The sequence below is a fragment of the Miniopterus schreibersii genome (assembly GCF_964146895.1).
Source record: "Miniopterus schreibersii genome assembly, chromosome: 17".
NCBI classification, from domain to species: domain Eukaryota; kingdom Metazoa; phylum Chordata; class Mammalia; order Chiroptera; family Miniopteridae; genus Miniopterus; species Miniopterus schreibersii.
The window spans coordinates 33,750,987-33,777,979 of record NC_138117.1 but is presented as its reverse complement, the minus strand read 5'-3'; the positions used below and the strand labels follow the sequence as shown (position 1 = coordinate 33,777,979).

Below are 26,993 nucleotides of genomic sequence, written 5' to 3'. Positions count from 1 at the left end.
AACCCCCTCCCGTCAGGGTCACCCCAGTAACCGGCTGTGCACACACATGACTGAGTGCTAAACAGGAAGGGGGATATTTGCAGTAGGAGGCTGACCTGCCTGGAGATTAGTTCCCAGGGAGACAGACCTCAGTTGCAGTCAGAGGCCTAGCTTTCCTGAGCCCAGCTCCTGCAGCTGAGCAGTGGCCATTAAGGAAGTCTTTGAGTTTGGTTTAATGGTTGCTCTTTGTTTTGAAGTGATTGTTTACTGAACCTTCAAAGCCAGCTCTCCAGCCGGATGTGATCTGCGCCTGAATAATTGGATGAGGCACCCCAAAAGGAAGCAAGTAGCGGGGAGCAGAGCCAGGAGTAGCTAGCTGATAGCCAAGCCTTTGGCATCTGAGCACTCGGAGGCGGGGCCACTCCTGGAGGTACTGAGGTCATCTTGCAACCAGAAGTAGACCTGGAGCCAGGGTCCCCTGGAACCTGCCCTCTTTGATGTCTGGCTGGCCTTAATTAGGGACATCCTAATTAAGTCACCCAGGAGGAAGCTTTTCCCTAAAAATAAATTAACAAATGTTTTGAGAGCACTTCATGAGGGATCACTTCTCAAAGATTATGCAAGGAATGTGAAGTTAATGGAAGACAAACTAAGAAACCTCAGTTAGTAAAAAATCAAAGTCACCCTTAACCACTGGATCACAAAGTGGGTTATGTGCACACATTTTAGAGGAAGCCTCGTGTGCCCTATGCTGTGCCCCAAGTTTCTCTTTTCACTTAGTTCTTCACTATACTGCCTTTCCATATATGTCATCATAAGCCATGTCAGTTTTAGTGGCTGTGTGGTGTTGCATTGTTTTATATGTCTGTAGTGAATTCATTTTGTTGACACATATTTGAGGACCCACTGTGGGCCAGGTTCTCTGTTAAGTGCTGGGGATACGGCAGTAAATAAAATGGACAGAAATCCCTGCCTCCTGGGACTTGCATTCTAGTGGAGTGGGGAGAGACAAACTGTAGATTAGAAGGATTATGCGCAATGGGGGAAAATAAAGCCGGACAGTGTTGTCTTTAAATTGGGTTGTTAGGGAAGACCTCACTGTGGGGGTGACATTTGAGCAATAGCTCATGAAATATGTAGATATCAGAGGAAGAAAGCTCCAGGCTAGGGAAAATCATGTGCAAAGGCCCGGAAGTGGGAGCCAGTTCCATGCTGTTTCTTCTTTAGGCTGTGTCCAGGTTTTGATTAATTACAAGCAACACTGCAACGAATATATCCTTGTCGCTACACATTGTTATGGTTTTGCTCTCCTAAATGAGCACCTCTACTCACTTTTAAATTGTAAACTCTCCTGAGGCAGGGATGGTGTGATCAACTTGTCAGAATTACCCTGGGGAGCAATGGCCTGACAGCACTGGGCACAGTTGGTGTGCTCTGCCACCTTCCACTAAACAGGGCCTCCCCCACATCCCACCCTGGGCAGCTGGGAATGACACCAAAAAGAGTGGTGACTGTGTTACTTCTATACTCATTGGCCTCTACTGACTTCTGTAGTCAGATTTGCCCTGAAGGATTTATCCTGGGCCAAATGTATGGTTTTTTCAGGGCTCTTGGAACCCATCACCAGGTGCCTTTCAGAAAGCGCGTATCAGTTCACATTCCCATGTGTGAGTGCTCGTCACCAGCGATTACATCTCGAGGAGCATTAGGCCTGAGAAATTGCTGAGGCCACAGCTTCCAGGGCCTCTGAGGGAAGTGCATCTTATCTAGTGCAGGGATGCTCAATTCTTGCTGTTTGTGATATTAGTGAGCAGAGCATGAATGTCCCCTGGGGACTATGTAAAATACAGATCCCTGGGCCCATCCCTGCAGGTTTTGATTGTGTAGATCTGGGGTGAGGCTCAGCTATCTGTAGTTTTAGCAGACATTCCCTGAGTGTCTAGAAGGTCGTGCTGGGATTATACCATGAATAGGTGGAGTGGGAGTGGCTCTTGGGCCACTCTAAGCCACCAAGAGCCTCCTCTGCAGCTCATGAGAAGTGAGTAGGAGGGATCTCCCCACTCTCCTTACCTGCCCCCCACATTATACCCATCTGGAATGTTTCAGGTGAAGAAAATGACTCCTGTGTCTAAATGTAGCCTGACCTTCTCTATTTCCTTTCCTTTGCGAATTTTGTTTCTTTTGCAGGATTGTTTCCTCCCTTCCTTCTTTCTTCCTGTTTGCCAGGAAAATTCTTTGATCGTTTGAGGCCTAGGGGAGGCATCACTCCCCCTCCCTGAAGCTTGCACTAACCACACCTTCCAGTACTTTATATTTGGGGCATGTGCCTTCCGAAGGCTTTAGGATTGGTGGCTTACATGTTAGTGTCCCCTTACCTCTGTATGGCCTATACCCTGCTCACCCGTTGCCTGTACATAGTAGATGCTCATTAAATGGCCGAGTCAGGGTGGCTGGGATTGTACGTTGACTCATTAAAACAGCAATCACCAGCATTTACTGAGTACTAGTCACCCTTCTAAGCACTTGCATTATTTCCCTTATTCTCTTTACCATCCTTTGAGGTGGGGACTACCATGGGCCTCATTTACAGATAGGTGAAGACGGGGTGGCACCGACTGTCTAAGGAACTTTGGTCATCCAGTGAGTAGATCTGAACTTGGGCAGTCAGATTCTAGAGCTATGCCCTTAAGCCCTAGACCCCACTGGTCCTTTCAGACTCCAGAGTGTGGCTGCCCATTAGAGCCTTCTATCTAAGCAAGAGGGACATTGAGTGGAAAGACACCAAGAGCAGGGCAGTGACTGAAGAAGTAACACAGTCATTGCCCTTTTTGGTGATGCCCACCTGGGTGTCATTCCCAGCATCCAGGTGGGGTTTAGGGGTGTGGAGGAGGCTCTGTTTGGTTGAAGGTGGCATAGCACACAGGTTTGCACAGGGCAATAAGGCCACTGCTTCCCAGGGTGGATTTGACAAGTTGATCACACTGCCCCTGCCGTGGGAGAGTTTACAATTTCAAAGTGAGTAGAGAAGGAGCACAGAGGTGCTCACTGGGGAGAACAAAACCCCAAGCACCTACAGGATCCCCTCCAGGGTCATGGGTGCTGTGTATCTGCCCAGGGGGCTGGGGAGATTGCCCCCAAGAAGAACTGATCCCTACAAGGCAGACGCAGTTGTGCAGCTGGGCGGAGGCAGGTCAGAGAGGGTGCTTTTGGAGAGGAGTGGGTGAGTGCAAGCGTGCAGACATGGAGTAATAGTACGATACTTGACATTTTTATGGGGTGTGCACGTCACCGAGTATTTTGCTTAGGTTCGTTATCTCTTGTGGACATGTATAAACAGGAATAAACAAATGTAGCAGAAGCTTTGGACTCTGTGTAGTGGGACAAAGGTTAGAGGGGTTAGAGGCTGAACTGGACATGAACCTGATTTACTAGCACTTGGGTAAAAGCAGCCAGACCTGTGTTAGGTGCTTAGATTTCGATCCCCAGGTTTCCAGTTGTGGAGAAGCAGTGAGTTTTAGATGAATCCATGAAACAATTTTGTTTTAAAAAAACTGGGCAAACTTAGGGAGCAGGTATGAGGCCAGACACTTCCTTGACCTTTGGGAAATTATTTAGGCTTTCTGTGCCTCGTTTTCCCAGGGAAAAGAGAAGTGTTAGATGCCCGTTTTGCCACCTGTCTTCCCAGGGTTGCTATGAATGCCCTTTGTACCCTCTTAGCTATATGTAAAGTGAGACGGTGTGCTTACTGATGATCATGAAATAAATTTGGACTCCTGGGTGGCTCCAGATGACTATCTGAAACAATAGAGGAAATACCGTGGCAGTAAAAACAGAGTTGGGGGTGGGGTCGGGGAAGATGAATTCCGAGAAGGGAAAAGGAGGGGGATTTCATTTTCAAGAAAATGTTGAGCATGGCACACACACCAGGTGCCCAGGCGACTTTGTCATGTTAGGGCCAGCTCTGTCTGGTAGGCCTTTCAGCGATGCTGGAAATGTTTTGTATCTGCACTGTCCAGTAATGGAGCCACTAGCCACATGGGGCTATGGAGCACTTGAGTGAGGAACTGAATGTTTCATTTTATTTCATTGTAATTCATTTAAATTTTTATGTCCACATGGCTAGGGGCTCTTTTATTGGAAGGCTCAGGATAGACAAAGGAAATGAATGTTCCTTGGTTGAAAACTTAAAAAATAAATAATACTTTGTAGATACAGTTGACATATTTGTTCTTTTTTTTCAAGTGGAGACCTACCCATATGTCAGGAAGCAGGAATTCTGGGCCTGGAACCTCCTAACACAGGAGGAAGAAAAAGCTTGATGTCCTTGACTTAATTAGGGTGTTATAGTTACAAATGGAGCAGTTGGTGAGGGGTGGATGGATGGAGGGAGCACCTTTTGTGATTCAGTCTTCTTTCTTATAGGCATATTTATTGCTGGTGAGCTCGGGCAAGTGGGTGAGGGTGGGCGTGCAAGGAAGCAACCATTGATTATCTCCAAGGCTGTCATCCACTTGATGGACAGGGATAATTAGTGGATTAGGCAGGCTCCAATCAGAGAATAAAAGCCCAGGAATGGTTTTCATGATGGATGGGCTTACACAGTGCCTTTTATCTGAGGATCTTGGGAGTCCTTCATCTTACAGGATGGGGTGGGGAAGGGTGGTTTTGGGGACAAAGCTGTGACAGGCATTCACAGGCCCTGTCCTTCATCCTGCACACCCACTTATGGAAGCCACATGCTTTTGCCTTGCACGTAAAGAAGCAAGGGGCCCAGAGGCGCTGATGTTGAGGTCTGAAGCTTCCACTTGAAGCTGAGCTCTTCATTTCCAGAGTTTGAGCTCACCAAGGGACATGCCCAGAGGAAGGACGGGAGGGATGCTGTGGACTGTGCTCCTCATGCTCACCCAATAAGCTTCCTGCAGACCCACAGAGGGATTTGGTGGCAGCAGCAGCTTATAGAGATGCCCAGACAGGCTGTCTCATCACCTGGTAGAAGCAGGTTGGTTCCAGTGCCCACAGAAAACCTGAAGATGTGATAAAATTACCCATAATCACAGCACTAAGGACAGCAACTGTGAACATTTCCAGTGTGTTCCTATGAGACTGTTTTCTGCACAAAGGGGTTTTCTTTGTTTTGTGTTTTCTTTTTCACTTGGCTGAGGATCCTGACCATTTCTAGGGTGACATTACAGCTCCTTGGGGCATTGAGCTGTAATCAGGGGTGACGTGTTTAGGGAGCCCTCCCCCTACTCTGTCTGGGCTCCTACAGGACCCCAGTAGAAAGCAGGACCCAGCCTGCTGCTGACTGGCTTTCTGTAGCCCTGAGGCTGGACCAAGAAGCTGGGGGCTGTTCATTTTCCTGATTGCATTTCCTAGAATCAGGGTGGCACTAGGGCCACAAAGTTGGGCAGATTCGGCATCAAATTTTATCCTAGACCTCTCTGGCCCTCAGTTTCCTTGGCTGTGAAATAAGAGCAGTACCTGCCTCATGGAGTAGTTGTGAGCCTGTAATAAGACTGTATATCAAACAGTGGTCGGGGGCCATGGTATCACTCCAATTAAACATGCAGCATCCAGGCCCCACCTCAGACCCAGGGAATCGGAACCTGAGTTTTTGCAAGATCCCCAGGTTTGAGAAATGTTAATATAAGTACCTGGCACCTAGCAACTGTTTAGAAAATGGTGATGCTTGTTAGGGGGAAAGAGGAGCTTGAGAGGTTGCCTGTCCAGTTGTATACCCACAACTTGAGTTCTCCTCAGCCATAGCCACTGGGGAGCCAGCCTTTGTCCGGAACCTATGGATGGGACAGAGGTCTTTGAGCTGCAACCCAGCTCTCTATAGCCTGTGCCCCAGTGCTCCCTACTTCATTCCCAGCTAAGCTGAGTTCCACTTCCTCTAAGAGTCTCCTCCAGCTCTCAGGCGCCTCTGAAATCGGCCCCTCCCCAGCCACGGCTCCTGGCCCCTCCACGTTCCCTGCGTTTCTGCTCGGGTGTCTGGTTCCCTCAGCTGTCCTCTGAGGTCCCGCTGTCGCCACGGGCTGGGCTGGGAGAGGCAGCTCCTGCATTATTTATGGCCCACGTTATCAGCCGTGCAGATGAGTTACACAGTTTATTCTTCTGCTCCGTGTGTGGGAGGCCATACCGGGCTTCTGTTTGATACAAAACAAAACAAAGCAAAACAGAACCCCAAGCCAGAATGGCCACTGGCTGAGTCCTCTGCTCAGCCCCCAGGGGGGAGAGGAGAAAGCCCAGGGGTTCCCAGAGCTCAGCCTTGGGGGGCTGGGAAAGCCAACTCACATTTGTTTAGGTGGCCGCCAAACACTTGAGGAGTAGGAAGTTAGATGTAAGAAGAAAGAAAGAAAGACAGTGACTCAGAAGTAAGAAAATGACTTCATTCTCCCCACTGTCCCAGGGACCAGGTTGCTGTCAGGTGGGGGACCCCTTAGCCAGGCTTTCTTGTCACCTGGCTGGTTGGGAGTTTTGTCACTCGCCATCTGATTTTTGTCACTCTGCCGTCCCATTTGTGGTAAGCGTGGGCCTTGCCCTTGAGTCTGCTCATGGTCACCTTGTCTGCCTCGCCCATCTCCTGCTTCTCCCCAGCACAAATGACACCCAGTGTCGTTGGCCCAGAGCCCAACTGGGTCCTCTCTGCCTCCCTGTCTTCCCTCTTCCTGGATCCTCTCTGGACCTTATTGGACCCTCTCACTTGGGTCCTCTCTGCCCCCTGTTGTCTTTCTTACTGGGAATGCTTTTCCTTTCTCCATTTCTCAGTCTTTGAGTCCATGGTTTAGTGGGGGAGACTCAGGCTCATAGATGGTGAACTGCATGATGTGAGAGAAGCAGGTGCATCCCAGAATGCTCTGGAAGAGGTGACATTTGAGCTGGGTGGTGACAGCTGAGTTTGAGCTTTCAAGAATGTTGAATCCCCGTGGAGGTTAGAAGAGAGGACAACCATCAGGGGTGGCGTGTGTGGTGAGGGGAACGTGGTGCCCCGGGGGCTGCCGGAGCGGGAGTTAGAGCCTGTCTTCAGGGAAGCCCCTCTCTCGCTCCTTGTAGGACATGGGGACAGTCATGCAGCTGATTAAGGGAGTCCCCTCCATGCTTGTAAACAAACCGCGCGTTCTTCCAGTTTCTGTAATAGAGGGCTTTTCCTTTCTCTCAGAACCCAGTGTGACCTGAGTTCTGTTTTCAGCAAACTGCCGAGGGTTCAGAACCTGCCTACTCTCCTGTGCAAAGAAATCCAGTGGTCCCAGGGGGAGAGCGTCTTTCTTCCCTTTGCCTGTGACTTTGGACTTGGCAGGACCCAGGTGCTCGGCCGGAGTCTCATTTTCTTCGACTTGGGTCTGTCTGGAAAGTTAGGAAACCTTGATGTGCTCTCTGGTGAGCCATGCAGCGGGGTCTGTGTCGAGGCTTTTTCATGGCTCGGGACTGCCTTCCTAGAGTCCCTCAAGTGTGAGCCCAGACAGGAACGTGGCCTCAGGACAGGACTTGCGGGAACTTCTTGGTGGGTGGGGGTGCAGATGGAAAAAGCAGGGGACTGTATAGGAACTGCTTTCTAAAAGGTTCCTCAGGGCATACAGTATCTTTACCTGCAAACTCCTTTTAAAATTTGAGTATGCTTTCCTTTACTAGGTCTGGTAGTCTAGATTCTAACCTCTAGAACAACCCATGCTTTCTCTCTGTGACCTTTTCTCCAAGTCCCTCCTCCCTCCTTTCTCCCTTCCTCCAAGCTTCTGGATTTTTGTAGTAAAACTACTTTCAGGTGAGTAGAAACTTTGAAAGAAACTTAAAAAAAATCTGGAGCAACCCAAATCACTTTGCCTTTAAATTTTAACAACATTTACACACTTAAAAATTTTTTTTTTCTTAAACAAGGAGGTTTTTGTCTTGTGTTCTTAGAAGTCCTTTTTTTTTTTTTTTTTTAGAACCCATTAAATTATAGATTGCCTAAAAGAGGTAGGCCTGACACTTTGAAAGACTGTCAAATATCATTAAGTCGGGAGAGAGCTGCTCTTGGCAGGCTTCTCCTGGCTGAGTGGGTGTGCGTAGGCGGAGAGCTGCGTGCTGCACCCCTTGATGAGAAAGGAGACCCTCCTTTGGTTGCTAATTTGGTAAAGACTGAAATGAGGCTCCAAGTGGGGGCAGGTAAGTAGTTTTTGAAGTGGTTTGAGCAGTCGTTTTCAGGTGTGTTCATCTCAAGTTGGAGTACTCTACCCACCATTTACTCAGGAGCAGTGAGACATTTACACTGTGCACCCAGCCACCTCGGTCTGTCTCTGCCATGACTACAGTTCACTCACAGTGGGGTGCACGGTGCAGCTGCGCACAGTTGGTTCTCTGTGGCGACTGAGGTTGAGAGACTCCAGCCTGGATGGATGGTCTGACTTAGAGAGGCTATAACTTGTCCCCCAGCCACCTGAGAAACGCTTGGATCAATCCTCTCAAGTGGGTCTTGAATACTTACTGAGCACTTCTATGTCTGACCTCGTTCATCCCTCACAGCAACCCCGTGAAGTGGTGACTGGTCCCCATGCAGAGGTCAAGCTACATGCCCAATGTCACATTTGCAAACAGCAGAGTGAAGATTTGATCCAGGAGATGGAACTCCCGGACTTGGGTTCTTGATTCCTTTCCTTCGTTCTTTCAGTGTTCAGTGATGTCAGTGCTCAGTGATGGTGATGGAATTATTTTTTATTACGACTTATCATTATAAGGAACAGGCCCTGAGAAGTAAAGTGGCTTCACCCAATTGTTTACTGACAGGACCTTGGCTAGAACTCAGGGCTCGATGCTTCCTGCACAGACCTCTCTCTTGCTGTTCTGGATCATCTCAGTGACCTGGTGCAGGGAAGAGGAGCAGGCAGCTCTCATGTCCTTTTTTGTGTAGACGAGAGGTGATGGTATCTTTGGCTAGAAGTTGCTGGTCATTGGGTCTGAACATGGGCTTCTCAGAAAGCTTCTTATACTGTCTTGTGGATCAGAAAAAGAAGGAACGGCTAGATGAGGTGGTAATTGGTTGGTTGAACTCTTGCGCTCTTAAGGGTGCTCACTGATGCCTATCTGGACAGAGATCTCTACTGGCCGGCCCGTGGACTCAGATCTTGGCCCTCACCTCTTTCATTGTTTGGGTGTAGATGTAGAAGGGGTGTTCATACCTGGACTTGATAGGAAAATGGTAACTGTGTTAGGTGTTATCATTGGAATTTCCCACAGTGTCCAGTGGACCTGGGATGTTGGTAGCCTGAGCTCTAGCAAATTTTCACTCAACAAGAGTTAAAAGAAAGTTATGCTCTTGGGTTGAAGAACTGCCCCCACGGCACAAAGATGGGATGGAGGCTATGTGGCTTAGCAGTATGGTGACAAGACCTATGTGCTGGTATTGGTGTCAGTAGCTCAGGTGTAGCTGCCTAAGGGCCTCTGCCAGGAACCAGCCAGACGGGATCCCTGACCAGTGCAGCTTAGCCTCCCATGGGAGCAAATTGCAGCATGGAGGAGTAAATCCACAGGCCTGCAGTTGGGCCAAGTAAGTCTCAAATGCAGAACTGATGGATGTGGACTGGCAGCTTGTATGCAGGAGACTTTAAGGTTTGGATGGATTATAAATTCATGGTACTATTGTTGCCAAAACCTCCAATTTGCTCTTAATTTTTTTTTTTAGGTAATGACTTTTATTGTTTTCATAAAAATGATATGTAACCTTACTAAACAACAACAACAAAAAAACAAACTATGGTCAGAGAGGAAAAGTACAAATAAGAAAGCAACACATTGGTCCAAATCTTAGCTCCCAGAAATAGTCTATTTTAATATCTGGTGGACAATTTTCCAGATCTCTCTCTACGCCTTTTCAGACAGACTTGCTAGCCAGAGAAATGTATACACAGGTGCTTTTATAACAAGGTGCTCATGCTCCACATGATATTTTAAAAATAAAAATATATTTAATTTTACTTTCATTTAACAGAAGAATTGAAACGGAAGTGAAATAATACCAAAGAAATTGCTAAACTTCAGAGAAGTGTTCCTGCATCAAAAGAAATCAGTTTCTCAGGCATTGCTTTACAGCAGTAGTTCTTAACTGGGGGTGACTTTGCTCCTACGGGGACACCTGGCAGTGTCTGCAGACATTTTTTGTTGTCACAACCAGCGGTATCTGTGAATGTTACTGGCGTCTAGTGACTACAGGTCAAGGATGCTGCTAAACATCCTGCGATGCACAGACAGCCCCCCACAGAAAAGAATTATCTCGCTCCAAATGTCAACAGTGGCAAGGCTGAGAAACTGCTCTAAGGGTAAGAAAAAAGGGACTATTAAAACCATTAGGAAGGTGAACTTATTAAGTTTTAGCTAAATTGCAGTTTCAGACTATTTGTTAGGTTTCTGCATTGAAAGATGAGATGATTAACTTTATTATATAGTTTCTCCCTCCTGCCCTTAACAACAAAATCAAGAGGGGGCCTATGTTGTTTTTACCATATCAAGGTTCACAGCATTTACATCGTATCCTACAACCATTACCCCCCAGGTGTTTAGTCTTAGTTCTATATTTAAATGATTCAGTGCCAAACATCACCTCCTTAACCATGGTTTCTGTTTTTCTGGGTTTGTTTTGCATCACCTCTTGGTTGGTTGGCTACCTGATCTTAATATAAATGTAATGTGTAGGTGCAGGGAGTTGTCAGACCCCAACCACTCTTTTGGCCCTGGCAGAATTGCACCTGCAGATTTGGGTTCATTTGAGTTTTCTTAGCACTATGCTCAGAAAAAGAGTAGAGAGATCTGGCCGGTATGGCTCAGTTGATGGGGCATTCTCCTGTGCACTGAAAGGTTGCTGGTTGGATTCTGGGCCAGGGCACATGCTTGGGTTGCAGGCTTGATCCCTGGTAAGGGGCATGCTCGATCCCTGATAGGTCCCCAGTTGGGGCACATGAGGGAGGCAATTGATAGATGTTTCTCTCTTTCTCTCTCCCTCCCTCTCCCTTCCTCCAAAATCAATAAAAAAATAAAAAAAAAAAGAAGAGTAAGGAGACATGATAGAGTATTCCCAGGATGCTGTGGGGACGTGAAGTAGGGTCCGAGGTAGAAATGGAATTGAACTTGGGGGGGCTGAAAGAAGGTAAGCTGTGGGTGTATGTGCTGGTTATCCTCAGTTCTTTGAAGACTTCCATGTGGAAGCTTGTGTGCAGGAGACTTTAGGGTTTGGATGGATTATAAATTCATGGTACTGTTGTTGCCAGAACCTCTAATTTGATCTTAAATTTTTTTATGTTATGACTTTCATTGTTTTTGTAAAAATAATATATGACCTTATTAAAAAACAAAAACCAAAGAAAAAACAACCCAAACTATGGCCAGAGAGGAAAGTATGACCAAGAAAGCAACACATTTGTTCCAAATCTTAGCTCTCAGAAATAGTCCATTTTAATATTTGGTAGATAAATATTAAACTTAACTCTGAAGTTGCCCAGAAGGTTAGAACTAGGGCTGGATGGATATATAAGACAGGGCAGCAGATACAGGCTGCCATGGGGAGATGAGTGACTGTTAGCTGCAGTGTGCTGGGAATCCACTTGTTCCCATCATGTACACAGAGGCTGGGTTTGAGCCATCAGTGGAGCAGCTATATTTATGTAACTTCCAGACCTTGAGATTCTGATAGTCTTAATAATGCTTCGTGATAGCCACCTGTCCTGGAGAGGAGCCCCAGTCACTCTGGTTCCCTCTTCCCTGCCATTTGGGATAAGAGTGAGATCAGCCAGGGCTGTGATCAAGGGGTGCAAAGGGAGCCTTAAATGTTCTGCACATCTTGAATTTGGACCCACCATCTATTGATGCAAAAGTGATGCATCAATGTATGTGTTAGATTCTGCCCAACTTGTTCCAGTTGGTGTCTGTAGTGTTTACTTGATTACAGGGACTGAGTATGTTCTAAACCCATTCCTGGGCCCCAGTACATTTATACGTAACCTGGCAACACACTATAGATTGCAAAGGAAGGGAGCATACACAGATTGTTCCTGTGTCATTGGAATTGGGTGTTGTGTTACTGTATTAATCAGATGCCGGTCACAGCATGACTTACTGATTGATGGCTTTGTTTTGTTGTAGGGGAGCTATCCAGTTTGGGAAGATTTCATAAACAAAGCGGGAAAACTACAGTCCCAGCTTCGGTAAGTAGAAGCACGCCTTCCCCAGGAAAATGGCAGCGTCCTCAGAGGATGGACTAGCATGGCTCTAAGACGCAGAGTGGGGTTAATTTTGGAAGTGTTACAGACATAGAAGCATGTAGTGGGTTCTGATTAGAGCATTGTCACTAGCTGTATGTCCTGGCCTCTGATTCCCATGTGTAAAATTAAACTCATGTGCTCTGCCTCCTTTCACAGTTTGTGAGGGTTAAATGGGGTATTATATGTAAAGTAATAATGGGTGGCATTTATAAAACATTCACTATGTGCCAGGCATATGTTAACTTAATTAAATCTTAAAACCCTAAGAGCTATGCATAGTTATTATCCCCATTATACTGATGAGGAAACCGAGGCACAGATAAGATAAATAATTTATCCAAAGTCACATAGCTAGTAAATGAAAGGAATTTGAACTTATGGAGTGCATTCTGCTTACTGCCTGTTCTTATAAAGAGTTTAAAATTTAGTGTTGACGATTATAGAATCCCAGTTTTTTAAGCAGCTTTATTGAGGTGAAATTTTATGGTATGCAAATTATACCTCAATAAAACCACTTAAAAAACCATAAGATTTAGTGCTGATCTGCTCCAAGGAGCTATTGTTATTGCCTCGTCTTGTGCTTGTTCATTTATCATTTGATAAGAAATAGAAATATATCAACATCTTGTTGTTAAAACTATATGCTATATGCTCATAAATCAGTAGAATGAAGGGGTACTTTTTCACTTTGTGGGTGCTCCATGAGGGATGGGACATTTAAAACAGCAGTCTCTCCCTAGCCGGTTTTCTCAGTGGTTAGAACACCGGCCCCAGGACTGAAGGGTCCCAGGTTCAATTCCAGCCAAGAGCATGTACCTCGGTTGCAGGCTCAATCCCGGACCCCAGTTGGGGGTGCGTGCGGGAGGCAACCAATTGATGTATCTCTCTCCCTCTCTTCCACTCTTTCTGAAAAGCAACAGAAAAAATACCCTCAGGTGAGGATTGAAAAAAAAAAAAGGCAGTCAGTTTAATGACCCTTGTTCATGACATATGGGGATCACATAGGTTGGTTTGGTTTGGATGTATAAGGGTGGTTTTCCAGAGAACAAAGCAGGTAGGTATTTTTTTAGAATCAAAAGCTATGTGGATGACAGAGAGAGGACAGATGGATGACATGTTGCTCTTGGGCTTTTGCCTGTGGACACCAGGGGTTACTGCCCAGAGCTTTGCCCATAGGACCGGATATAGCATGGCTGCCCTGGAGATCAGGAGAGAATAAGTTGGGACAGGTGGATCTTTTCCCTTTCATTCCTGCACCTTGCTGCCTGGGATTTCCAGAGCCATGAGAGGGCCTCCAGTGGACAGGAATACGGCTCCTTCGCAAGTTGTCAAATCCTTTCGCATTTCTTTGCTTAAGAATTTCTTACTTTATGCTGAATCAGATCCACATTCCTCTGCTCAGAATGCAAGGCCCTTCACTTTTTTATTAGTTACATCTCCCCCGCCCATCCGTGCCACTGTTATCATTTATTTCAAATAGGTTAGCGTCCATCCTGGAGGTGACCTCCTATAGTAAAACAATAAAACACTTAATTCCGCCCCCCCCCCCCCCCCCCCCCCCACACACACACACTTTTTCTTATCTGGCCTCATTTCATTGTCTGGCAGGCTTTCATGGTTGACCAAGGAAAAGATTCTCTTCCCTTTTTACCCATGAGGCAGCCGAAGCTTAAAGTGATTAACTGATTATACATTCAAAGTAAGACTTAGAGCAATCTTATCTTACCCTCACTGGTACAAAGTACATTTTATATTTTTCAACAACATTTAAGCTTCTTGAGAGCAGGGACTGTTTCTTTATTTTGTGAAACTACTGCTACCTGGCTGAGGGCACTACAGGGGCCTCCCGCACACGGTGTCATTTTCTGTATTCGAGAAACGATAAAGAGGTGAGTGTTGAGGAGGCACATAGCCTGGGAGTATTTAAGCTGAATCACTCCTTCCTGCTGTGTGTGTTTGCATGTTTCTTGTGTCCGATCAGAGAGGCCTAAGATGTCTTGTGACAACAGAAGACAGTGAAATATGACTCACTGGAAGGCAGTGGTTAAAAGCTCTTAATTCGTCACACTTGACCACTGTCCTCATTTTCAGTGGCGCCCTGGTGACGCACAGGGCACATGGCACCCCTGCAACGGGCTCATTAAATTTGGATGATCAGCATTGACTCGAATGAGAATGAATCCAGCCACTGTGTCAGATATTAATTGTAAATCTGAATGAGCTATTTATAAATCCTAGCATATTTGATAAAACTAATTTGTTCAGGGTTTGCACTGGATGTCAAGTCTTTTGAAAATGTGCTTCAAAGTGATATTCTTTAATTTTGGTTTTGTTTTTTATGTCATTTAAAAAAAACTTTTGAGCAGAACGCTTTCTTGCTCTACTGGAAAATATCAGGCCTCCTTTTGAAGTCCCGCTCTAGGGGACTGGTGCCCAGGTGTTCCGGGACCACACCCAGCACCTCCAGGAGCCTTTGGTTTCATAGCCACTGTTGCTTATATTTCAAGGCCATTTCTTTTCTTTTTCTCCATTTTGAACTCTTTCCTTTATAATCCTTACTCTCATCTCCTTCCTTCAGCAGCTTTGCATTCTTAGTCATGCTCAATAAAGACTGGATTCATATATGAAATACTTAGAAATTACGTCAAGCTACGAGCTCAGTTGCAAAGTACAAATCCTAGGGCTGGCTTGCTAGTTTGGGGTACCCACCGCCCTGGCACCGAGTGGTGCCCGCTCGTCATCGAATGACATCTCGGATCACAGCTTCAGGAACCAGTAGACCACAGCGCTCAGGGCATCTTACAGTGCTCAAGGGCATTTGAAAAATTCCAGGTTATTTCTAGGTCAGCAAATGAGTATTGTAACTTTTCCCTAGTCTCAGCTTTTAGGAATTCAGAAGATATAGTTGAGATAGCCTTCTAAAGTTGAAAAAGCAGTATCTCAGTTTCACTATAATTATGATTTAGGGGGGAAAGTCACATAGCTAGGATCTTGATTTGTAGTGGGATGAGCAGAGGACGGTGCATTGTGCTGGGCTACTAGTCCCAGCTCTGAACTAGTGATTTGGGAAGTCACTTTGAGGTTGTGGTCTCAGTTTTCCCATCTCTAAAATGAGTTATTTAAACTAGATGATTTCTCGCAAAGATTCCTTCTCGAAATCCATGCATATATTGTTTTCCTACTCTAAAATTAATTTTTACTTGTATACCATTCATATTTTTAATAATGTTTTTCTTTTCAGTAGAAACACCTGTCTTTTCCTCCTTTGTGACATTTTACCCAGAAATAGTTGTATGCTACCAGGTGAGATGGGATGGGAGGAATTGCTAGCATTTATTGACTAGCACCAAATGAGCTGGACATTATTGGGACAGAGTTGCTGATCATATGAGGAAGAGAAATGCTTCCTAAGAAAAAAGTGGGTCCACAAAGCGAGTGATTGTCCTTGTCCAGCTGGCCTGTTTCTCCTGGAAGATAATGTTCAGTCCTCGGCAGAGGTTTTAGCCCTTGAGCTGTAATGACATTCCTCATGCTTGTGTCATCTGTTTGTATTTTAGGACAACAGTAGTAGCAGCAGCTGCCTTCTTGGACGCCTTTCAGAAAGTGGCCGACATGGCTACCAACACACGTGGTAAGCAGATGGAGGGTGGCTCCTTGCCCGAGCTGGACTCAGCACGCAGGCTCTTTCCCTTGGGGCGGCTTCACGGGAAGACAGCCGAAGTTATCAGAGCTGAGCTGACTCATATTTAAATTTTTTAGCGCTGTGAGATTCCACATATTAGCGGTCAGAAAGTTCTCCAGATGATAAAGCACAAGAGAAGAAGAATGAAAAATAAAGGAAAAGAGCCACTGCTGAGGCGTGAGCTGGCTCTATGTGTTTTCTGGTCACTTTTAATGACATGCTGGTTGTAGAGCCCTGAGCTGTGCATTTGGTTGTCATTCGTTTTCCCCTTTTCACAAGGGTTGTCCTAAGGTTTTCCTCGTTCCCTTGGGGAATGGGAAGCAGTAAGGATGATTGGATGGACCATTTTTCTGGGTTCTACAAAACGAGGAACCCTTGTGTAAGTAGTGTCCTATTGCATTGTATTTGTGTCTCCCACATTTGACTGCAAACCCCTTGAGGTGCAGACTATGACTTCTTCATGCCTGAACTCCCCAAACATAGTGCCTAGAACATAGTGTTTACAGTATGTATATTAAATCAAGGAAAAAAGAGTAATCTTTTGAAATGTTTTAATGGTTTCAGTGACTATTGAATTACACAAAAAACAATAATAACATGTGAAAGATATAAAGAAGAAAACCAGTACCCCTGTATTCACCGCCATGGTTAGAGTTGCAGCATCAGCCGTAATGGAGAAATCTCTGTTCAAAAGGGCGTGCTTTCCTTTTCATTCCTAGAGAGAAGCTCTCCTGCCTCTTTTGTTGCCATATCTTTCAGGGTCTGCTTGTGCACCGACTTCTACATTCTTGTTCTTGTCATTGTCAAGGTGACATTGGAAAATGTGGGTGTGGAACTTGCTCCCACTCACATGAGAGTTTGTTGTCTCTGATGCACATGATGGGTACCTCCGGAGGATTTCACCAAGCACTCATTTACCACATGGGCTTAGTTAAATATTCGAGTAAATTTGCAGTGAGCACACTTCTCATTCATTCAGGGAACCTGGAAACTGGTAATATGTCAGGCACTATCATGGGGCCACAAAAGTCAGTACGTTACTCTCTTGATCCTGGAGGAGCTTGAAATTGAATGGGGGGAAATGTGATGCACAAAATCAAGAGTTCTGGTGTAGAAATAATATGTTTGCTATGATAACAGTGGTAGAACAGAGTGCTGGGGAAATATGAAAAAGTGAGCAATTGACTCAGCTCAGGGAAATGAGGGAGGGCTCCCAGGGGAGGTAATATTTCTCTTCATTTCCAAGATGCCAACAGTGTTTCAAAAGGTTGCCTAGGAGAATGTGATGGTGACATCAGAGCAGTGGTGACTTCCTCTGGTTTACCAGCTTGATATGGGTCTTAAGCACTATGTTTTTTAAGCCTTTTTAAAAAAATTATTGCATAGTTTATATGTGTTTATTGTAGAAACTGTAGAAAATACAAGTATAAAGAAGAGTAGAACATTGAAGCCAGTCTTCACCATTGTTAGTGTTATTGGGTCTATTTTATAATATTTTCTTTTACTTCACCGGTATCTGGAACTGGACTTACCAGTTATATTGATGTCTTTCTAGAATAGCCACCAGAATGCGTCTACTTTAAAGAACTTAGATATCTGGCATTGCATTTTTGAGGCCCTGTGATTCATAATAAGTTTTTATATTTTAATGTTTAATTATGGGATGGACCCTAACGGATGGACTAGAAAGACATCCCCCCGTTGTCCATAATTTCCTATAGTGGGAACCTGGATTTTTGCAGAGGCTGCTTCCAGAGTGGTTCTCTGTGGGAAATGGGAGACCCTGCAAGTTCTCATGATTGAAGGGAGGAAAACCAGAGCAATTATTTGTGAGAGAAGAAACCAGAATAGCCTCTCTGTGGGTGTTATAGAGGTAGAGTAGGAATTTAGAGATTATGTGTTGGACAAAAAACAAATAATATCACAGCAAACAGACTCCAGCTTTGATATATTTTTAAAGTATTTGATTTCTGGTCATTTTTATTGATTCCAGAATACTTCACATCTCACCATGTGCGCTGTGGAGAAATAATTTTCTGTGGCATGTGGGAGGGTGAGGACTCGCATGACCTAGAAAGTGTCTGGTTGATAGAAAGGAAATACATTTTATGGAAATGACAAGAGAGAAACTCGAAGGCACACACTTTTTGTATGTTCAGTAAGCATCAGAAGTGTTTTTTATTAAGTTAAATTTTACTTAAAAATGGAAGAATATGGAACATGCTCTTCAGTTTAAAAAATTCATGTAACAAAATATAGGAAATTAAGTCCATCCTCCCAGTACCTTTTGCAGGGATTGGGTTTATTGTCACGTATAGACTTTTTGCATACACAAACAAACCCATCTGGGAGGAAGAAAAGCTAGTTGCAGAACAATATGTAGAATGATACATAAAATAATGTATATCTGTATGATCTTTTTCCAAAGGTAGCCCATCAGAAACACCATCCCTGTGCTTTTACTCCACAGTATGTTATAGGATCTTTCTATGTCAGTACCTATAGCTCTACCTCGCTCTCTCTAGCGGCCAAATGGAATTTCAATGATGGGATGTAGCACAGCGTAATCATTCTTCTATTGAGGGATATTTAGATTATCTCCATTTATTTGTTATTATAAGCTACGCAGCAATTAATGCCCATGTCTGAGCCCTTTTAGAATCTGTGCGTAATCTGTTTTTAATGACGTATGCATCACCAAGGAAACGATGAATCCGTAGAAATGCCTCAGGCTGTTTTGGTCAGCAGTAAATACATATTTGTGCTTACGGTCACGACGGGCTGAAACTCTGATACAGTGTGTGGTTTGATATCCACCCTCTACAGAAAGCCCAGTGTCTTGCTTAGGGACTGTAGGTGTGTTTTTCAAGGCCTTCTTGCTGGAGGTGACGAGGGAATAGCAGTTATTCCTAAGTTCCTCTCATTTGGGTAGGTGTCCAGAATTTCAAGCTGACAGATCTCTGGCTTCCAGAATATTAGCATTCCATATTGTTTCCCAAAGGAAACAGCTCAGAAAGGTCTTTGTCTTTTTTACCAAATATTTTACACAAGCTGTTAGTACAGTTTATTTAGGGACAGATTTTAAAGCTAGTAACTATAAGAGCAAAATTTTTCTGGTCGTTATATAACTTGTTACATAGGATATGGAAATATGTCAGAACTCTGGTTCTTTTTTTTTTTTAAATGAACAGTACAAGTTGCTCTTACAATGTGTGTATTTAGGTTAATAATTAAACGATAATGGGACTTAGGAGTTTATTAGCACCATAATACATGGTACAGTTTCATATTTTATTGATTTTGCAACTTGTGTTTACTATGAAAGTAACCCTTTTTCTGTGTTATTGGCCATAAAGAATTAGTGGTTAGGCATTCGGTGTACTTAGAAAGCCAGACTTTTGGGGCAGAATCACCGTTCTCTTCTTGTCTGTGATGGACCAGCACTCAAGCTGTTGTAGGAATTGAGAAATGTTTGAACTGACTGGCATGTAGTTATCTGGGTTACTTTAAAAATGGAAAAAGAGAAAATGAACTCAGGTGGGGGAGGCTTCTCAGCCCTCCACAGCAGAGGTGGCCTCTCCTGGGAAGCAGCATCCCTACACCTTTAAGCACACGCCCTCGCATACCAGGGCCCAGCTCTCCGTCAGTGGAAGGCAGGCCTATGGAGCTGATCAAACACTGTCTTACTCAGCACTGGCCCTTCGTGGCCACTGCATCATTGCTGAGGTCAGCAAGGGCCTTTGAAGAGCATGATGCTGTGTGACTTTCAGTTTTGGCTGCCTCTGGCTGCCATAATTACTCTAAAGTTTTGAAGAACAGTCTTGGAAATGTTTAGGCGATGATACACCAAACCGATAGGAAGGAGTTTAAGATTATAAGAAGGAAGAAAATGGATCTCCAGCTGACTAGATCATCCTTAATGTCTAAAACCCTTCATACGTCACTTTAGAAAATGGGCATGGTTTGAATCTTGAGAATGATAGTTGACCTTTATTGAATATGTAACATGGGCTGGGCTGTGTCCTCTGCATTTTACATATAGTGAGTCTTTATTTTAACAACAGCTCCATGAGGTGGGTGCTCATGATCTTCATTTTAAGTGGTGAAATCGAGACGAAGAGAGTTCACCTAAACTGACCAAGGTCATGTGACTAGTAAGTGGTGAAGCTGGAGTCTGACCCAGAGCCTAGAGTTATTTTTTTTTAATCCTCACTTGAGGATATTTTTTCCATTGCTTTTTCAGAGAGAGTGGAAGGAAGAGAGAGAGAGAGAGAAGCATCGATGTGAGAGAGACACATTGAGTGGTTACCTCCCATTCATGCCCCGACGGGGGATGAACCTGCAAACAAGGTACGTGCCCTTGGCTGGAATCAAACCTGGGACCCTTAGGTTCGTGGACCGATGCTCTAACCACTGAGCAAAATTGGCTAAGGCAGAGCCTAGAATTTAACCATTAAATTACGGTTCCTTATATAAGGAGCTCCTGGATTTAGTATAGACTTTTTATCTGCTTAAAAGTTAGTGCTCATCAGTGGATTAAAAACAAGTCTGTGTTTCACCTTGGAGTAACATCTGGACTGGGGACTGGGATGTCTGTGTTTGTCTTCTGGCTGTGCCGGCTGGGTGACCCCGAGTAATTTTATTTCATTTCCCTGGGCTTAAGTTTTCCCACCTGTAACTGGGGTTTTCCCAGGCCCTAGGTGGTCACAAGTAGACTTTTTTGGCTCTAGTTTTCTGCGATTTTAAATCTTGATTCGACCCTATTAAATCCATAAAATGTGAATGAAGTCAGGCAGTCTGAATTTTCCCTTCTATATTATCTTTAGAGTTTGCTCTGGAGACAGAGGGAGTGGAGGAAGCAAAGTTAAGCAGAGAATAATGGGGGGAGAAGGTTAGAAGAGTAGAAATGACACATGGGCATTTGGGCTGATTTGAGCTCAGACATGTGCATGAGGAGGGCAGGCCTTGGGGGAGCTGGAACTTTCAAGGCAGCCATCGAGGTCCAGGCGGGCAGACGTGGGCTTTAATCGGCGAGCATGGACTGCCAGTGTTCTGTGCAACGGTGAAGAAAATCTCTGTGGCTTATATTGGATAAAGCAATATAAAATATGATGTTACATGTTTTTAGCATAGATTTTGTTAAACGCTGTGGTCTCTGGATCTGGCTGCGTGGATTATAATTACTCCAGAGATTTGTTTTAAAGTACAGATTTCAGGGCCCTGCCTTATACCTGTGGAATCAGAATAATGGGGAAGGGAGGGAGGAATCTCAGATTTATACAAGCTTCCCTGGAGAATAAGGCCTCTTGCAAGCATCCTGCCACAACCCACCTGTCCAATGACATCTCCGCCCATGGCCGGCAGTTCCACCCACAAAGAAATGCTCATTGTTCTCGGAAACCTTTAAAACCTTCATCTCTTTCTGCTTGCACGTGTGCATTCCAGACCCGGAGTGCCCTTCCCAGTCCACCCCCTTCCACTCCCTTCAGATGCTTGAGGGCCTGCTGCTTGCCTGCCAAGAGCCAGTGAAAGAGTCCCATCACCTGTGAAGCTTTTACCCCTCTCTCCCAAGGTCAGGCGGGTTTCAGGGCTCGGGACCTGTGCAGCACATGCTTCTGCTCACCTCACTGGGTTGTCACCATCTTTCCCACTAGACTTGCACACACTGCCAAGACAAAACCTGCGTCTGCTCCTCTCTGAGGAACCCGCATACCCAAATGCTAAGTGTCTGGCATTTGGCAGGATGTAGATGTTTGCACACAGCACTAGGTAGGCCTGGGTGAGGAAGGCTGTTTTTTCTGGAGACAGGAGGCTGCTGGGATGGAGTCCTTGTCCAGATTCCACTTGGGAGTTAAGAATTTGAATCTCGGCAACTCCTCCCTGACATGAGCCTCTGGTAGGATGTGTGACTTCCTGTTTCGATGCGCCTGAAGAGGGCTCAGCATTTCTCTGATGAGGCCATGGGCAGGGGGCACGCGGTAGAAGGTGCTGCCCTGCTGTGGCTGGGGTGGGGGAGAGGGGAAAAGAAAGGGACTATTCCATTGTAGGGGCGGGAGGTGCGAGGAAGTGGTTTCCAAGAGGCAGCCGGGCTGGTCTTGTTTGCCCCCAAGTTTTATTTTAACCAGATTGTTTAATGGAGACGTCAGTGGCCCTTAACTTCTGGATTGACTTCGGTGTTGAGGTCCTGAACTCCCTTTCATGGAATTAGAGCTTTATTATTTCTATGTGGGAAGCTACTTAGCCACAGACTGAGGAAAAAAAAATTAATTATTTAAAAAAAGGTCTTTAAAAAGCTCTTTCTCACAGGCCTAGAACTAAATATTCTTTGAATATGACCTTAAAGGAATGTGGACATATTCATTTGTTAGATTAAAGAGGCATGAAACTGCAGTGTGTGAATCTGTGGATGTGGCTGTAGGTCATAAACTGGCTTTGTCCTCTTAGAGGTCAATTTGGGTTCCTTAGTTATTTTTGGTTACTGTCCTGAAAATTCTTACAGGAAAAGCGAGAACTTACGAGTGTTTGAGAAATAAGCTCACTTGTAAGTTTTCTTTAACAGCTGAGCTTATTGTTTTGAAAGATTCCAGGATAGTGTCTTCATTTTTCTGATGACCTTAATTCCAGCCAGGGCTTTATAGGTACTGGGAGAAGAAGGAATCAAGCATAAAGCATCTCCTGCTGCCCGGAGAAGTTCTATGATGACTGGCTGAGGGTCATTTTACTTAGAGCCTGTACATAGCTGCTGTAGGGGCTCCAAAACCTCAGCGCTGATGTCCTGGAGCCGGGCAGCTCTTCAAGGCCCAGGAAAGAGTTGCTGATTTATGAAAAGATGAATGAACTGAAGCACCTCCTAACTTGCATGCAGAGTGGGTGGGCCAGCAGCTGTATTCTCTAGTATTTTAAAGCATGAATCTAGGTTTACTGTTTGGCCAGTGACCTAGGCTCTCTCGATTGCCTTTCATTTTGGGGATTTTGAACTTGACTTCTTGATTTGATTCACGTGAATTATGCTGAGAAAGCCTTAAGCAAATTTCACTCTGCTGGTAGTTCCATTTTGAAAAATTCTCATTGCTGTGCTGTAGGTGAGTGTGAGAGTTAGAACAAAGCTATGAAAAATAAATACATTTGTATTTGGTTAAAGTGGGAAATTGGCTGGACTGAGATGAAGTCATCCGCCTTCCTCTCATATTTCTTTTTTATTCCTTTTTTCTCCTTTACTTGCAGGCCTTATGTCAGGATTTGACAGGTCCTGTGTGTGCTGTGGTGAATGACCCCAGTGCAGTCCTGACCTTGGGGGGCTTTTAGGCTGGGCCTGGGCCGTTCGGTGTGACAGAACTTCCGGTGGTATGGAAATGTTACACATTTTTGTCATCTAGTATGGTAGCCACTAGCCACACGTGGGGTTACTGAGCACTTGAAATGTGGCTAGTGTAACTGAGGAACTGAATTTCTAATTTTTAAACTGTATTAATTTTAATTTTAACAACCACATATACCTCATGGCTACCCTGTTACACAGCACAAGCATAGGGAGTGTAATGATTCCTACAAAGAAAGGCTTGTTCTGCTTGAACAGTAGATGTAGTATTTTATGAGTCATCTGATTTATCCACTTTATATCAGAAAGCTTTATTAAAGGCTTCCTGTGTACCTAGGGCTCTGGGCATGCAAGAGTCTGAAAGGGCTGTTTCTGAGGCTTTGGGTTAGTGGTGGGAGAGGGTTTAGGCAGGCAGGTGGTGGGGGTATTAGGTGGAGAGGTACATATAAACAGTAATCATAATTTCAAACAATAAGTGCATCCCTGTTCTTTTTAAAGCATGTCCCTTTCATGCATTCTCAATGGACAAAATATTATACAGTACATAAGCAGGCATAACGTATGTTTGTGGAATTAAAAATTGTGTGAAGAAAGGGGTAATTAGGGGGGGAAAAGTCCAAAAAGATTCTTATGGGAATGATAATGGGGGAAAGCTGGAGAAAACTATTTTGTGATGAAGGCTTAGCTTTTAAGACGGGTCAGCCTTTTGCCTGTTGCCCCACTGAAGGTGCATTTAACTAATTTTCATCAACCTGATGAGGATGATTGCTGTCGGATACTTTATTGGGATTAACAAAATTGGCAGTCCGTGTTACCGAGCTCCATGAACTTGTCAAAAAAAAGTTGCCCAGGGTTGACCAATAGGTGGGTCCTGAGGCAGCCAAAATCAGCTTCCCTCCTCATGGTTACGTTAAAAATTTACTATTTGTAAATATTCTTTAACCACACTTGAATATGAAGAAAGACTTTGCTGCTGGGTTATATCAAAAGGCCCTTCCTTAATTGGACTTTATAGCTATAATCCTTTTAATGAAGATTTATTAGTATGCTTGTGTGTATACGTTTTTGTTTAATCAATATAACAACATATATAACAGCCTGTGTGTGTGTGTGTATCTAGGAGATTGGAATCATGAACCCAGCATTATTGATCTTTTCTTGATGTTGAAACTGATGACTGACATAACTGTTTACAAGTGGCCTTCTCTTATTGATCTTTGGTTGTGTAGCAACAGTTGCCAGAGATGGGCTGTTCCACTGTGGTCAACCAGCATCCTGCCTGTGTCATGTTTGGTTTTTCACTGTGTCTTCCCGAAATGACACGTGAAAGGGCAGTTCTTGTGGCTTGGCCTGAAAGGCACTAACCTGAGTCCCACTTTTACATAAGGGTGTCCAGAGTAGATGTCACCAGAATCCTAAAATCCTATACCAGGGAGAGCTAGGAATATCCAAATTCCACACCCATGCCCCTGTGTGTCCTGTTAGGCTTGTTCCACCGCTAACCGGGGAGAAGCATCCACTCCCGCTCAGTTCAGCGGTGTTACCCGGGTGTGCCCTGGCCTATTTTCCCAGGTGATGCTTGAATTAGGATGTGTGCTGTTTCCTGTCTAACCTTGGCAGCCTTAATAAATGCAGGCAAATTCCATGCTGGCGGTGGTTGTGGCAGCAGTGGGAGGAAGGTCCGGGCGTGGAGAGGATGTGTTCCTGTGGGTGACAGGGTTGGTGTGTGCTCAGCACGGCTAATTGTGTTGTTAGGCAGCTTCCATCCTGGAGCGATGTCCTCAGCACTTCACCCTTTCAGCTTCCCAGGCTGTGTCCTGCGTTTTTACACAAATGGGAGGGTTCTCCCCCGCATCCTAGTCCTTTCCTTCCCTTTACTTTTTACTTTGGCTTAATAACATACTCTTCCACCCCCTCCACTGCCACTCACACCAACGTGTGTCGTCACTTTTGGTAAAATACTGATTAGCATTCATGAACGAATGCAATTATTCTAGTTCTTACCAACGAGGCAAACCTTTTTTTCTACAATGCTTTCTTGTGAAGATCATTTGCCTTAGAGTCGTGAACTTGCTTTGGTTGGCCTACCTCAGATAAAAATAACTGTGTGGAATGTGAATGTGAACTTGAAGACACTTGAAGTTGTCAAACTAATTCTTCTTGGATGAGTCTACGCCTCACTGCATAGCTGCCTCCTCTCTGCTCCCTCTGAGAAAGCCCCAGCCTGAAAACATGCATGAAATGTGAAAACTACTTTGCAGTAACAATTTCACTGTCACTGTGCATGTGTGCACCGCTGGAGGAAAAATGTTAAATCAGGAAGTAACTATGGGAATAAAGAATATTTGCAAGGTCCTCCTTCCATCACTGAGAAACTGACAGTGAATTCTCCTGGTGCATTTTTTAAAAATTTGATTTTTATACGTTTAGAAATATATGTATGTTGGCTAAAGTGAGAATCACCTGGAGGTTTTTTGTTTTGTTGTGTCTTGGTTTTTTTTTGGTTTTTCTTTTGGTTTGTTTTTAACAATTCTCTGGTATTTCAATTTTTAGAAAATACAGGGTTTTTCTTATAGACCATCTAGTATCTAGTGCAGTCTTTTTCTTTTTACAGGGCAGACTGAGTTACAGTGAGGTGAAGTCACTTGCCCAAGGCCATATAGCTAGCCTGGGATTCCCATTCTAACCCAGGGCTTTCCATCTCATGGTTCCCCCGAAAACCTCATGGCGAAGTGGTAGCTCCCTGGCCTCTTGGTTTAATGGGGACGGTGTTCCAGTAGGACAGAACAAGGGCTGTGCAAACCAATCTCTGTTCAGTACTCTTGGTCAATTAGTGTTGGCAAAGATTTGTGTTTGCTTGTTTATTTATATGGATTCCTTGATCACGTGGTTTCCCAAAGCAGTCTTCCACTTCCAGTCTTTTTTCTATGGAAGATGTTTTCATTTTCTTGTATCTGTGTGTGGGTGTGGGTGGGTGGGCCGTTTGGTTTATATTTTAATCATGTGTTATATTTGACATAAGCATATTTATCTGTAAGAATAACTAGGCTTCTTTCATTTACATTGGCTTATTTTTATGAATATATCTTTACCTGGGCACACGCATGTGACAGCATGTGCTCGCGCTCGCACACACACACACACAATGTGTTTTTGGATTCCCAAATGTTTAAAATTGCCACGGGACTCTTATTTCTAGTAAAAGCTACTGCTGTGGAAATCTGCAGCACTTCCTGCTGTGAATGCCAAGACCCAGGGACCCTGGTTACCATGGAAACTAATATCCAGACGCTGGGAGGTACTTTGCTTTAGAGCTGCATCTGAGCGAATTTCACAGTTCAGCACAATGCTGCTTCTTCCCCTTTTAAAATAAGGAAAGGGGGAAAGCTGTGGGATTACAAATTTAAAAAATACTGTTTCTGCTAACATGCACCCTTTTACTGTGACTGTCAGTAGTAGGACAGTTCCGTCACCCAAAGGAGGCCAAAGGTACCTGATAAAATGCAAAAGCATTGTGGAGGGACAGTGGGAATGGCACTTTCTTCCTGTGCTGCTGACCTGTGGGCTTCTCTTTGGGAGGAACACTCGTGCAAGGTTGCACCGGCTTTATTCCACTGACTCCAGTTGAATCCATTTGGTTTGTCAGAAGGGCCTGACTGCAGACAAAAGACCTTCTGCTCTTGCATGTGCCCAACACCCTGCACTCCCTGACTCCTCTCTCTCGGAACACACCCAGAGACCCCATTCTGAGAGCCTGGAGAGCTCGCCTGGGTTTTAGCCCTCGATT

At 44.7% G+C, this 26,993-nt stretch overlaps 1 protein-coding gene across 10 annotated transcripts in view; it reads left to right on the top strand.

Annotated features, from left to right (window-relative positions):
- MTSS1 (MTSS I-BAR domain containing 1) overlaps nucleotides 1–26,993 on the top strand; it is a 137,090-nt gene that overhangs the window by 11,210 nt on the left and 98,887 nt on the right. For all 10 annotated transcript variants that reach the window (XM_081116670.1, XM_081116677.1, XM_081116678.1 and 7 more), the window contains exons 2-3: nucleotides 12,088–12,149; nucleotides 15,764–15,837. In XM_081116670.1, the coding sequence (XP_080972796.1) occupies nucleotides 12,088–12,149; nucleotides 15,764–15,837 (136 nt within the window). The remainder of the gene's footprint in view (nucleotides 1–12,087; nucleotides 12,150–15,763; nucleotides 15,838–26,993) is intronic.